At 40.6% G+C, this 14,476-nt stretch overlaps 2 protein-coding genes across 2 annotated transcripts in view; both read left to right on the forward strand.

Moving 5' to 3' along the window:
• LOC141284843 (myelin protein zero-like protein 2) overlaps positions 1-7,277 on the forward strand; it is a 7,325-nt gene extending 48 nt beyond the window's left edge. The window contains exons 1-4 of the mRNA XM_073817864.1: positions 1-51; positions 3,227-3,396; positions 3,483-3,693; positions 5,238-7,277. The exon at positions 1-51 is cut by the window's left edge and continues 48 nt beyond it. Of these exons, the coding sequence (XP_073673965.1) occupies positions 3-51; positions 3,227-3,396; positions 3,483-3,693; positions 5,238-5,407 (600 nt within the window). The 5' untranslated portion in view covers positions 1-2 and the 3' untranslated portion in view covers positions 5,408-7,277. The remainder of the gene's footprint in view (positions 52-3,226; positions 3,397-3,482; positions 3,694-5,237) is intronic.
• Positions 7,278-7,796: 519 nt separating this feature from the next.
• On the forward strand, positions 7,797-13,472 carry mpzl3 (myelin protein zero-like 3). The gene is made up of 6 exons (XM_073818026.1): positions 7,797-8,115; positions 9,962-10,131; positions 10,709-10,919; positions 11,355-11,520; positions 11,598-11,658; positions 12,580-13,472. Exons 1-6 carry the CDS (start codon positions 8,058-8,060, stop codon positions 12,649-12,651), a joined length of 738 nt encoding a protein of 245 aa, XP_073674127.1. The 5' UTR covers positions 7,797-8,057; the 3' UTR covers positions 12,652-13,472.
• The last annotated feature ends 1,004 nt before the right edge of the window (positions 13,473-14,476 follow it).

Below are 14,476 nucleotides of genomic sequence, written 5' to 3' on the forward strand. Positions count from 1 at the left end.
TCATGTGTGTTGAACGGACTCATCTGATGCTGCTGCTGCTCGCCGCCTCAGGTCAGTGTGTTCTTCTTCATCATCATCATTATGATCAATATTTACACACATATTCAGAATCCAGAAGTCTGTAGTTTTAGGTTTCGTTAATCGTGACGGGAGCGTTCTAACGGCGTGAAACTCTCTCTCTCTCTTCTGTTCCACTGCTTTAATGGTTTGTCCGCGTCTATTGTTTCATATGTTTCCTGTTTTTGATTTATGAGTGAAATCGGTTTCCTGTGTTCTTGAGGTGGGTTAATGATCACAGCAGATCCTCCAGATATAATCCTCTTCTCACGGCGCGCTCCTGTGATTGTGAGTGACACCTGTCAATCATCACGCGCTCTTTAATGGGCTTACCTGTGCACGCGCGCGGTCATTCACTCACTCACCTGCACAGATGATTTCACCGCATAAACGACAGTCATTTCAAGTATCAGAGACAGAAATACTTTATTTAACAAGTTGTTCTTGTTTATAAGAGCTTTTATCAAACATTTATCAAATACGCATGAAACGTTTAACAACGAAGAAGGAGCTCTTTCAAAACGTTCTCTTAAAGCTATGAACAAATGCTCTTTAAGTAACATTATAGAACATTCGTTCAGTTATCTGCTCTTTAATAATGTTCTCAAAACATTACCTAACCCTACCACATTATTTCTACACAATTTATGAAACATTTAGTAATATTGCCATAATGTTTACAAAATAACTAATGTGTGTGTGTGTGTGTGTGTGTGTGTGTGTGTGTGTGTGTGTGTGTGTGTGTTTAGAGAAGTGTGTTATTCCATTGTTTTCTCCAGTGGGAAATTCGTGTGAACAGAACAAACTCCACCTTCATCTGCTGTGATTCTAGAGTCTTAATGACATCCGCTGTTTATCTATGGAATAATAAGCTCAAACTGAGTCATTTCTGCAGATTAGTCTTAAATAAATGCTCTTTGAGACTCGGGTGGAGGTTTTGAGCTCCCACAGTGTGTGTTTGTATAGTTGAATGAACTCATAGATCATCAAAAGAAAATAGTTTTTTTCCAAGAAAACATGTTTGATTGGATCAGTGAGCTATCCTCTGACTCATAAACCAACACTCAAGTCAAGTCAAGTCCAGCTTTATTGTCATTCCGCTACACGTGTGGACATACAGTGGAACCAAATGTCGTGTCTCGCAGGACCACGGAGCTACATAAATATAACATACAACACCAGACATTAGAGCAATTGTTTAGTCCTATAGCTAACATATACTATAAATAGCTGACTATACAAATAACTTGAGACAGACTATACAAGTACTTTACATAATGCTGCAATGTTGTGCAAAAGAGGTATTAAAGTTAAAGAAACAAGTAGTGCAATATGGCTTGTGGTGCATTCACAAATAAACATTTGGGTTATCTTGTTGAGTCTTTGTAACCTGGAGTGTTTGTGAGAAAGTGTCTGGTGCATATAGAGGGAAGAAGTGTGTTTTTCACAGGTGGCTTGTTCGGCCCGCTCACCTGAGTCTAGCACACTTAGTTTTCATGGGGTCAGGGGTCCTGGATTAAACAGGTAGGGTTGTGGATGAAGGTTCAGAGGGGGGTTAGGTGATTGAGGGCCCTCACAGTCTGGGGGGACAAAGCTGTTGATCAGTCTTGCAGAGCGGCTCTGATGCTCCTGTACCGTCCTCCTGATGGCAAGAGCTGGAAACACTGTGGAAGGGATGGGTGAGGTCCTTCACGATCCTGGTGGCTTTCCTGGAGCATTGTGCAAGAAAAATGTCCAGAATGGAGGGGAGAGGGGCTCCGATGATCTTAGAAGCCGTTTGCACAGGTTTCTTGCACTCACAGAAACCTGTGCAAACACTGGATTTAAATGGAAACATGCTTTGGGTGATTTATAGCATTAAACACAAAGCCTTCCCACTGTTGCATGATATGCCCCTCATAAATACAGCTGAAAGTAAGGCTTTCCAGGGAATGCACTTGAGATACTATTTGAACTGAACTGAGCTGAGGATGATGATCACTGAATTCAATGATGATCTGGCTTTAACTGAAAATTGTTGTCCTTTTGCATTGACACACGATTTTCCCATTTAATACTGTAAAGCTGCTTTGACATACAGTAATCTGTATTGTTAAAGGGGTCATCAGGTGCAAAACTCACTTTTACATGTTTGAACATTAATGTGTGTTGGTAGTTTGTATACACCCAGTGGTATTTTTTTAATCTTTAAAAGTAATATCCCCTTTTTAAAATCAGTTCATTCTCAGCTTCTTGTCGTTGTGTCATTTTCAGACATGGCCCCTTTAAATGCCACCTAGGTGTGCTCGCCCCGCCCCTCTCTGGGATTAAGTTTACTTTAGCTGCATTTAGCCGCGTTTATCAGCGGAATTTGCCAACAAAACTTTCGTTTTTAAGAGGAAAGCGCCGATCCCGATCTACATATGCGTCTATGTTCGTGTGAATCGTTCCTGATGCAGCTTCACCCACAGCAGAAGTGAGGATAAGGGTGTTTTATGCATCTTTGCAAATGGCCTTCCTTAATAATGTGCTTGTTGGCAAGTTTCGCTGATAAACGCAGCTAAATGCAGCTAAAGTAAACATAATCCCAGAGAGGGGCGGGGCGAGCAGAGCTAGGTGGCATTTAAAGGGGCCATGTCTTAAAATGAGCTGAAATTTTGCAGAGCTGATTTTGACAAGGTGAAAGGGTGTTTTTTTTTACACTACTATTGAGAATTTTTAACCAAAGTATATTAGAGACTTTTCATTAAGACCCTAAAGAATCATATGAACTTGTGGAAAATGGCCATCCGATGACCCCTTTAAAAGCACCATATAAATAAAGGTGACTTGTCTTGAATGCATGAATGATTAAATGTACTCTGCTTTATATGCATTAATGCCACATACGTTTGGGTAAAGCATCTGCTAAATGAATAGATGTTAAACAAACGCATGCACACGGATTACAGATTTAAACGACTGCATCTCTCTGTGGTTTATTTTTATTTTCAAGGTGCTTCATTGGCATGGGCACGTTATTTTACATTCATTGCCAAAACGTGTATTATCGCTGCTGACAGTTAAAACAGTGCAAAACAATGTCAAACAGAGAGAAAAACTAATGCAACTGACAAAGAATGTCACTCAGTAAACTGAGTCAAATTAATGACAGGTGAATGAAGGTAATGCTGAGAATGTGTGTCCGCAGGCTGGCGGTGTGTGTCCGGTATCCGGGTGTTCACGGCGGGTGATGTGAAGGCCGTTAACGGGACCAATGTGCGTCTCAAATGCACCTTCCAGAGTTCGGCTGCGGTCTCAGCGTCGAGCGTCTCGGTGTCCTGGAGCTTCAGACCTCTGGGTCCGGGACAGCAGGAGACGGTGAGACGCGCTGGACCGTGTGTGTGCATGTGCAGGTGTTTCCTGCAGCTCGTTCTGACCGTCTCTCTTTGTCTAATTTTTTTCAGGTGTTTTATTATCAAGAGAAGCCATTTCCTCCTTCAGAGGGCCGCTTCAAGGGTAAGGTGGAGTGGGCCGGAGACATCAGCGGCCGCGACGCGTCTGTAGTGCTGCGCAAAGTGCCGTTTACGTTCAACGGGACGTTCAGCTGTCAGGTCAAGAACCCGCCGGATGTGCACGGGAACGTCGGTGAGGTGCGGCTGCAGGTCGTCAGCACAGGTGAGCATCAGCGGTCTTTCTGTTTCAGAACGGCTTGAAATTTCTACAGTTTGACGCTGGGAGGCGTTGATCTCTGTAAACCCAAGAACTAGTGTCTGTATGGTTTTTAGGCCTACCTGATTTCAGATCAATTTTATAGATTTAAACATTTTAATGGCAGTTTTAACTTTTAATCCTTCCACAAATGAACGCCTAAAAAGGTAAATCAGGGTAAAAAGTAAAAAGTTCATAAAGTCGACTTTTAATAAAATGTAAATTCGTTCACCGCACTTTTTCAAGCAAGTGTGTTCACAAAGAGGTGTTCAGGGACCAGTGTAAATAAATCTAGATTTAAATTAAAAGAGAAAAGATAGTTTGTGCATGACCTGACATTTTATTTGTATCCAAAATGAAGAGATATGAACATTACAGAGTGCTCAATGTATGTTTCATTCATACTTGAAACTGGAGTGCGCTTTCATGCAAAACGCCAAAAACGGACTCATAGAAGTCATAACTTATGACAGTCCAGGAAATCACTATATTGACAAAGGAATCCAGCTATCACTATAGCTAAACTGACTAAAAAACAGAAATGCAACACATCCATTGCAACAATGTATGTGACCCTGGACCACAAAACCATAAGGGTCAATTTTTTGAAATTAAGATTTATACATCATCCAAAGCTTGGTGTATGGTTTGTTAGGATAGAACAATATTTGGCCTAGAACTATTTTGGAAATCTGAAATTTGAGGGTGGAAAAATCTAAATATAGAGAAATCACCTTTAAAATTGTCCAAATGAAATTCTTAGCAATGCATATTACTAATCAAAAATTACATTTTAACGTATTTACAGTAGGACACTTACTAAATATCTTCATGGAACATGACCTTTACTTAATATCCTAATGATTTTTGGCATAAAATAAACCTGTGCTACTTAAGACTGGTTTGTGGTCCAGGGTCACATATGGTTTGTGTGTTTTTCAAGTCATCTCTGAATAATGCAGTGCTAACTGAAATAGCATTTATTTCAGTAGTGTATAGAAACTATAAAGAATGTTTTCTGCTTTATTCTGTGATTAAAAAAAAAAGTGTAGTATATAAACAAATCATAAAATTGCCATTAGGAAAATATAGAAAAAATAACACTATAAATAATTGTCCAGAAGTGTATTTAATTTATATATATATGGCATTTAAATAAAGATACATTTACTGGAGATTTTTTTTTTTTATAGCAAATTTAGCTTTCTGAAAAAACGATCAAAATCAAGCAAGTTTATGCTTAAAATAAGAATCTGTCAATGGGGAATGAAAACTAGTTTGACGTTTCTGAGCCCATTGTCAGATATTTTTGTTTCAATCACAAACTCACTTAATTTTGATCAGTTTCTCATAAAACAAGACTTCCTTTCTTCTGTGTTTTTGCTTCTCCAGTACATGTATCTGGATTTAACAATCTTTAGACATTTGCAGTGGAAAACAAGACAGAAGTCCTGAAGAAGAACAGCAGGTTTAGCAGTGGAGATGTTCACATGATCTCTGTGTGGTTCCAGCCTCGCTGTCTGAGATCCTGATTCTCTGTGTGGCCATTGGAGGCGCCGTTCTTCTGATTCTCCTGCTGGTGATGATCGTGGTGTCTGTGCGCCGCTGTCACAGACGGAGGAACCCAGAACCCAACCACACCATCCTCCGACAGGAGCAGAAGGACATGACGGGCTGGTGATGGACTGATGGAGAACCTGGACCAATCTCTGGAGATCACACACACACGCACACGCACACGCACACGCACACGCACACACACACACACACACACACACACACACACACACACACACACACACACACGCACTCCAGCAAATCCAAAAAGACAGTCAGCAAATGCACCAGCAGCTACTAATCAAACAGGTTGATGTGATTTTCTGGAGTTGATGTGCCTTCATCTGTCAGTCAGACTCATTTGTCCTGTTTTTGATCAAATACACACTCAGAGCAGAGCTTTATGATCACCAATCCTGCACTTACATTCTCTTCAGGGCATGGACTGATCTGTAGTGTTGTGTGTGTAATGAAGACATCTGAATGTTTCAGGAACAGTGTGTTTCTCTCTTCAGGCTTTACCTGGTAACCGGCAGACCTTGGTTGCTATGGTTATTACGGTCTCTATGCGCTGTCCTGTAGCTCTCTTCACCTCATTCTACACTGCTATTGAACATCATCATGATGAAGCACAGATGTGACTGAATGAAGGCACTGCAGTCGTTAATCTGGTCATTTTAACCATTTTAAGATGATCAGCATCGGCCAATGAGTGTCAGATGATTAACAGTAATATTACCTTCATTGATCAGTGCTATAATCGACCGACGGGTTTGTCAATGAATTATTATTATATGTTACATTAAATATTAGTAATGTTTTCATGAGAATTAAGCGAAGTGCTTAAAGGGGTCATCGGGTGCAAAACTAACTTTTCCAAGTTGTTTGAACATTAATGTGTGTTGGCAGTTTGTGAACACAACCACCCTACAATGATAAACATCCACCCAGTGGTATTTGTTTAATCTCAGCTTCTTGTCATTGTGATGAAACACATTTGATTGACATGAGCGTTTTACCTTAGCCCCGCCCTCACCGAGCTCAAACAGACCGACTCTGATCGCCATTGTGTGACTCAGGAGCAGAGGAAGACTAATTGAGCGATTGAGGTGTTCTGTTGTTGGATGTAATACTGAACACAGCAGTCGTCATTTACTCCCGACATCTGAGCCGCTGAAGACGCAGAGGATTAACGTTACTTTCGTTTTTAAATGGAAAGCGCCGATCGCGATCTACATATGCGTCTATGTTCATGTGAATCGTTCCTGATGCAGCTTCACCCACAGCTGAAGTGAGGATAAGGGTTTTTTATGCATCTTTGCAAATGGCCTTTCTTAATAATGTGCTTGTTGGCAAGTTTCGCCGATAAACGCGGCTAAAGTAAACATAATCCCAGAGAGGGGCGGGACGAGCAGAGCTCAGTGGCATTTAAAGGGGCCATGTCTTAAAATGAGCTAATGTTTTGCAGAGGTGATTTTGACAAGGTAAAAGGGAGTTTTTTTTACACTACTATTGAGAATTTTTAACCAAAGTATATTAGAGACTTTTCATTACGACCCTAAAGAATCATATAAACTTGTGGAAAATGGGCATCCGATGACCCCTTTAAGCAAAGTGTAATTTTTTTAAACTTATTTTTAGTACACACAATTTACAAAATAATAAATTTTTTAAATAATGTTGAGATTTGTATTGAATTTTGTGCAATGCAATAGTTCAACACTGGGCATTAAAAACTTTCTGGTTCAGCAATAGACCTACTAAATTCAAAACATGCAGCTTAGATATTATTTTAAAATGAATTAATAAAATTGAAAACAGAAAACATTGCTTTGTTTAGGAAGATACATAATTTAACACGACGATGTGAATGTTTTGAAAGAGTACACAAGGTTTTTATGTCATTTAATGTCATTTACATTTTTTTTAATTTAAATATTTACATTTCTGTTAAACTGCTACATTTACAAGTTATAAACAGCATTTAAAACATTTACCATGTTTCATTCTTTGACTCATCTGATGTGTTACTAAGAGAGAGAGCTTGTTAATTTGAGGGAATGTGTTTTCCATGTGTTTTCGTCACTGAAGCGCATCGGCGCCCTCTAGTGTTCAGAGCGCAGCTGCTGTCACGTGATCGACCTTAAATATGCACACATCTGTGTGATCGACTCTCGGTTTTTAGTCAAGATTGACAACAGATATTCATCTTACATCAGTACTTTTCATAAAAACGAATTTCTCATTAGGAAAAGATCTAAAGCAACCCTCATCTCAGAATAACCAAACTCACAAGAGCCTGGAACACTTGTTCAAGAGCACTTGTGATGCTTTCAGAAAACATTTCTGAGATATTTTGATTTGAGTCATTTTAGGTCGAAGAGCTGCCATTCAGCTCATTAAATACAATCTGGCACAAAACCTTTCAAACACACACACACACACACACACACACACACACACAGACACACACACAGACAGAAAGAGAGAGTTTATATCACACTCGCATCTTAACACATCTTACACACGGTCTAAAGTATTTAATAGTGGGTTTTGAGGGATTAACAACGTTTAGTGTCAGTAATAGTGATATTGGGCTGTATTTAGAGTCTGTAGTGTAACTTCCTGTCCCACCTGTTCGGCAGGTATCAAAGACTCAAACATGGAGGACACATACAGACCAGCGACATAAACGCGACTACTATTCGCTTAAATACCTGCTAATATTGACTCAGAATCAGTCGTATGTTATAATATATGTTTTGTTATTTGTCATGGATGTGAACAGAAGATCGTTTAAAGGACTTATATCGTGTGTTTACGTCGGTTTTGGTGAGTTGTTTTTATTCGGTCAGTTTGAAGCTGGATGAATAGTTTGAACTTTTATAAACGCGTTTGAGAAGTTTGAGGGGGTTATTGCTTTTGATAGATCAAACGGACAAACATTTGAGAGCCGTTGAGTTGTTTTGCTTTCTGTTTGGGTGAAAAGACACACGAGTTGAAGAACCTGTCAATCATCCGCTGTGTGTAAACATCAGTGTAACATTGTAACAGCACAGCTCTCTGAACTCCAGCGTTAACTCAATAATTAGTTGCATAAAGCGGAACATTGAGTTGATTTGGTTGTATATAGGCTGCAACCGCCTTAAATGCCACTGCTGTCTTTATATTTACATGTTTTTAAAGCAAACTTTGACATTAATATTAAATAAAAAGAAAGGACTAGAAAATATCGATATCTTTTGAAGGGAGTATCTGATTTAATAATCATACATACATGTGATATCGTTTTAAAATCACATGTAATATTTGTGTGGAGTTCATGTTTCATTCTGTATGAATCAAAAGACTCTTTACACACGTTTTCCAGTTTAGATGAGACATGAGCAGGTGTGTGACGTCACGCTGTGAGATCAGGGCTCGTTCCAGAAGTGACGTCATCAGATGATCTGAAGCTCTTACACAAACTGATGCTGTTTGATTTACTGGATCTTAGCTCATCAGGGTTTCTGGTTCTGCTCATTGTCCTTCCAGATACATACAGTTTTAGAAGTTAGTGATGCATTTTTTCCTCCTGTAAGACAAGTAGTTTCTTTTTTTTTTTTTTAAGTAAATCACATTAAAACGTAGCTTGGTAAAATTTTAATCCTAAAACTATGACTAATTATTCTTTGCTAGATGCTAGTTGGTCAGACTAGCGCATGTGTTTATACAGTTGGCCCCTGTTACGTAACTGAGTCTAGTCAGTCTAGTGAACTGAGATTTAACTGTTCACTCATTAACAGCTTTGATATGATATCAGAGTTACATTTGCAGTGTATGATTTTTATGGTTCAGAGGAACTGAACATCAGATATGACAGATATCTGCTTCATCTGCTGCACCATTTACAACATAACTATGTACACTAATGAACCACACTGAGAATGACTGAATCAGCAAAACTCACACCTTACAGCCGTCAGCCGCACGTGTACAGTGAGTGTGTGTGCAGTGAGTGTATGTGCATTAAGTGTAATTAGAATGTGGGGAAACTGAGTGTAGAACATTGAGTGTGTGCAGTGAGTGTGCAAACAATGTGAATGCAGTGAGTGTGAAAATACGAGTTTGTGAACAGGTAATGTGCGCAGTGAGCGTGCAAACGCAGTGTGAATACCAGTTTGTGAACACCTGCAGTGAGTTTGCAGACACTGAGTGTGTGCAGTGAGTTTGCAGTGAATTTGCAAACATTGAGTGAGTGCAGTGAGTGTGCAAACACCAGATAAGCTTAGCGAATGTGCACAATGAGTGTGCAAACACCATATATGTGCAGTGAGTGTGCCAACACCGAATGTGCATACTGAGTGTGCAGACACCAAATATGTGCAGTGAGTTTGCAGTGAGTGTGCAGACACCAAATATGTGCAGTGAATTTGCAAACATTGTGTGAGTGCAGTGAGTGTGCAAACACCAGATAAGCTTAGCGAATGTGCACAATGAGTGTGCAAACACCGAATGTGCATACTGAGTGTGCAGACACTGAGTGTGTGCAGTGAGTGTTTGAACATTGAGTGAGTGCAGTTAGTGTGCGAACTCTGAATGTGCGCAGTGAGTGTGTGAACGGGTGTACGAAGTGAATTTATTAACATTGAGTGTTAAACCCATTGAACCCATCTTTATTGATGTCTCTCTGTGTCAGTGCTGTTGAGGACCACGTGTTGTATCTCAGTAAAGACTCCAGCAGAGATCAGCGTGGTCAGAGGAGCCACCGTCACCCTGTCCTGCTCCTTCACCTCCTCCAGTTCCATCACCAGCCTCATGTCTATTGACTGGACTTTCCGACCAGAGAACGGCGGTCCTGCCAAACTGGTGAGTAGATCTTCATCCTTTGAGTTCATGATGGTCAGATTGAGCGCTCAGGGGTCAGGGGTCACTCAGGCCACAGGAAGTCATATAAGCTGGATGTGTGTTCTGTGGTGAGACCACAGCATCCATCAGGAGTGATTTCAAGAAGCAGCACACAGTGATGTGAATGAGTGTGAGATGTGGCAGTGCAGTGAGACGGCTGATGTATTTCAGCAGCGTAACATGAGCTCAGCTGTTCTCAGGAAGGGTTGCTGTTTCCAGGTGTAAATGGAGCATTGTGTTGTGAACGCCACTTTACAGCCGATCGAACGGAGGCGAATAGTTTTGTCAGAATCAGTTCATTCAGATGCTTTCATTCAATGATTCTTTCAATGAAGTCCTTGTGAGTTTTTATGTCTTTTAGTTTGCATTCTAGTATTTAGTTGAGAGCGAATGCATTACTGTCTGTGATTTGCTAGTTCTGAGAACATCAGTTCAGTGAATCCTCTGTCTCTCATCAGCCCTGCAGATTCATAACAGGATTGTCTGCAGAATATGAAAGAAGGGTTGAGTTTTGAGTCTATGTTGTGTTTCTCTGCAGTTCTTTCACTTCTCGTCTAAAGCGTATCTGCCAGAGGAGGATTATTTTAAGGGTCGTGTAAAGTGGGTCGGAAGCCCGTCGCGGGGCGAAGCATCGGTCCAGCTGCTGAACGCCTCACTCACCGACAACGGCACGTACACTTGTGCTGTACGCAACCCTCCTGATGTCCACGGAAGCCCAGCCCAGACAGTCCTCACGGTCACACCGAAGAGTGAGTCGACACGCGTGATCATGAGCTCAGAGGAGGATCTCCGGAACACGAGCAGGTCACGTTTCACCCTCAAAGCTACCTGTTTGAATTCAGACTTTTAGCATTGTGACACTATTTTCTTGAGAATTAGGTAACGCTCTAATTTTCCTCACCATTTGTTATAATATTTGCTGAAGTGAATTGGATTTTATTTGGTAATGTCCATGTGTAATGAATATTTTCCTTACAGTGATGAGAATTTGGAGAAAATGTGTTTAATTGTCGTAAACAATGTCACAATGCATCCAAAATATAAAGAAGGCTTTTTTAAACTCAGGTTTTATTTTTAAAGGGGTGAAGCATGACCTGGACGTTTCCTCATGAGATTCAGTACAATCCTAGAATAACTGCTTCAGTTGTCCCGTGTTGAGCGTGTGCCGTCTGTGTCTCTGTCAGGACTGTCGTTGAAGTTCACGGATTTCGGCGTGCTGCTGGTGTTTGTTCTGGTCCCGACAGGAGTCATCACGCTGGTGCTGCTGGGGCGAATCCTGTGTCCGTGTTGGTCCGTGTCAGAGAAGAGTTCCGCCGCGGCCCATCACTCGCCCATCGAGGTGGTCAGTCGGTAAGAAACTGATGTGCGGGACACCAGCGATTCAGACTGTTGTTACGTGTGTGTGATGATTGTGTGTCTGTTCACAGAGATGAGTACTTCTACGACCAGACGCAGCTGAAACACAGGCTGTGCTGCTGTTACTTTAAGGTAAATATCGATCTGTGGTGTGGATGAGATATTTAGATGATGAACATGTTGGTTTGTAGTGTGTGTTAGGAGAGTTTATTCAGACTTAAAACTGAAATACACTTTGCAACACTGATTAGTTATTGAACTGATTTGAATCAACATTGAGATGAATAATCACACAAGTGCATTAGTGTCGCCAGCGTTTTCACTGGCAATGTTTCCTGTTTTTTAAGAAAAAGTCTTCAATAAAGCATTATAAGCCATGAACCAAACCAGCCAGACATGAGGAATACACAACTATCACAAACTAAGTAAAAGAAAATCAACCAAAAAGACAAAGATACTAGTGAGCTTAACAGCTTTATTGAATGAAGCATTGTGAATGACAGAATTGAAATAATAATGACAGAGGAATATTAAACTTTGAAGTTGTATCTATAGAAACAATGTAAGTGAATTGCCAAGTAAGAATATATACACAAATATTTAAGGAATCTGAGAGCATAGAGAGGCTTGATTAATTTGTGGGAGTGGGCGGAGGCGGAGTTAAATATTTTAGCACACTTTGTTCACTGCAACACTGATTGGTGGAATTTTTCTCATGGGAAATGTAGTTTTTCACCATGAATTCTGCTGTTAAACACTATTATTTTATAAATAAGTTGAATTAATGCAAACGGTGGGTTCAACAGAAGCGTACACAACTGATTAACAGCAGTGACTCTCACAACAGGTTTTTTTCTGAACATCTGTGATTGTTAAAAGTCAGTTTCCCTGTGGAGAAAAATAATGTGTTACAGCTGAAACTCAATTAGTTTCATAATTGATGCATTTTGCAGCGTTAACACTGTTATTTTCCTCTTTATTTCTGTGAAGCTGCTTTGAAACCATCTATATGAAGCACTATAGACATAAAGGTGATTGTGCTGTTTGTTTCAGGACACTGAATATGAGGATGACTACATGCATGAGAAATCACATGAACACACCTACACTGAGTCACAGTGTTAGACCAACAACTCCTGTGTGTCTGAGCGAGTGTGTGCATGTAAGAGAGTGTCTGTGTGTGTGTGTGTGTGTGCGTGTGAGAGGGAGTGTGTGCATGTGTGTTTTTTGCATGGATAAAGTAAACCCCAGATGTCTTTTTGTTGATGAGTCTGCTGGTTTGAGTGAGTAATTTTATATTTATGATAGAAAATGATGGACTGTTACTGTAATCTGTAAAATAAATGACTATTGAAGTGGAGCGGCAACCAACTAGAAGACGATCTGATTGGACATCGGTGAATCTGAAAACAGCATCACCACAGACGGTCACATGATCACTCTCTGGAGAGATTCGAGCACTCTGATTGGCTGAGATCCTGCATATGTCTGTAGTTCTTAGTCTGATAAAGATCTTTGCATAGATCCTGTTTGGTTAGATAAATATGAAATATATCTTTAACATTATGCACTTATGAACATTATCTTTGATCCGTCTCTATCGTGTAACGACCGTTATAGAGCAGCGTTAGCACCTGAAAGTCTGTCTCTGTTTGCTTGCTCTGGCATTTTCTCCATTCCCGTTGGATTCTTTATTACTGACGGTGACGCTGCTGATTTCAGCTGTTTAATTAACCTGAAAGCTTTCAGTTATTGCTGAAATATGATGGATGTGTTCATTAATTTCCATGTGCTGAATGCAGCTCGTTTTGGATGTTTGTAACTCGCCAAACAGGCTTTAGTTGTTTTCACTGTTTAATGTGTTTACTGTCTAATGTTTAAGGTCATTTATATTATTGAAGTATTAACTAAATGAACAAAAACTAATAAATAGCATTTAAATCAAACACAGGTGTGATCTTCTGAATCTCCATTCATAGTTTTTGTGTAGAGGATTAGTTTACCAGTGCTGAGGTGTTTTACATCTGTTTTGAGATTCTTGTTATAGTCATCATTTATTGGCATATTTGTGCTTTTCTTAGTCACATGACTTATGATGAAATATGAAGATGATCAAATGAATGCTGCTAATGGTTTTATTTTCACTGGCTGATGTCTTTATGAATGTGATGGGTTCATTATTGGTTGTGATTCTTCTCCAGACGCTTTCCTGGCTAACATCATGATCCTCCAGGGTCTTTAGTGGATGTGAAACCATTTTGAGGAGGTTTTTTGATGCTTTGACAAATATCTTACAGCCCAGTGTGAGTCGCACCTCTCTGATCATCCACACGAGTGTGTGTGTGTGTGTGTGCGTGTGTGTGTGTGTGTGTGTGTGTGTGTGTGTGTGTGTGTGTGTGTGTGTGTGTGTGTGTGTGTGTGTGTGTGTGTGTGTGTGTGTGTGTGTGTGTGTGTGTGTGTGTGTGTGTGTGTGTGTGTGTGTGAGTGCGTGTGTTAGTGCGTGTGTTAGTCATCCGCTCTGGCCTGTTGCCATGGAGACGGAGCATCAGCGGCGTCCATGGGGTCTTGTGAACACACACACACACACACACACACACACATTAGGAGGGAGAGATGGATGGAGTTTCACCATCAGCTGGAGTCAGAGGATGCCGTTTCCGTGTGGTTGCCTTGGCAACAGTGGCCGGCCTGATCGGGGGTGGAGGTGCAGTTCGTTTAGGGTGTCTGATGCAGACTGAAGGTATCCGCTCACACACACACACACACACACACACACACACACACACACACACACACACACACACACACACACACACACACACACACTCAAGATCCGAATCAGCAAAATGCAAATGCAGCACACTCTCAGAGGAAAGAATCTTTCACGATCTGTCGCACCGATTACAGAGACGCTGTTACACCTGTAGCACAAATACTACCAAACACCTGA

Source organism: Garra rufa, chromosome 14 (genome assembly GCF_049309525.1).
Source record: "Garra rufa chromosome 14, GarRuf1.0, whole genome shotgun sequence".
NCBI classification, from domain to species: Eukaryota; Metazoa; Chordata; class Actinopteri; order Cypriniformes; family Cyprinidae; genus Garra; species Garra rufa.

Bases quoted from the DNA above. Each gene is read 5' to 3' on its own strand.
- mpzl3 (XM_073818026.1), top strand. From the start codon at position 8,058: ATGGATGTGAACAGAAGATCGTTTAAAGGACTTATATCGTGTGTTTAC. The intron at 8,116-9,961 runs GTGAGTTGTTTT...TCTCTGTGTCAG, and splicing joins GTGTGTTTACGTCGGTTTTG to TGCTGTTGAGGACCACGTGT. The intron at 10,132-10,708 runs GTGAGTAGATCT...GTTTCTCTGCAG, and splicing joins ACGGCGGTCCTGCCAAACTG to TTCTTTCACTTCTCGTCTAA.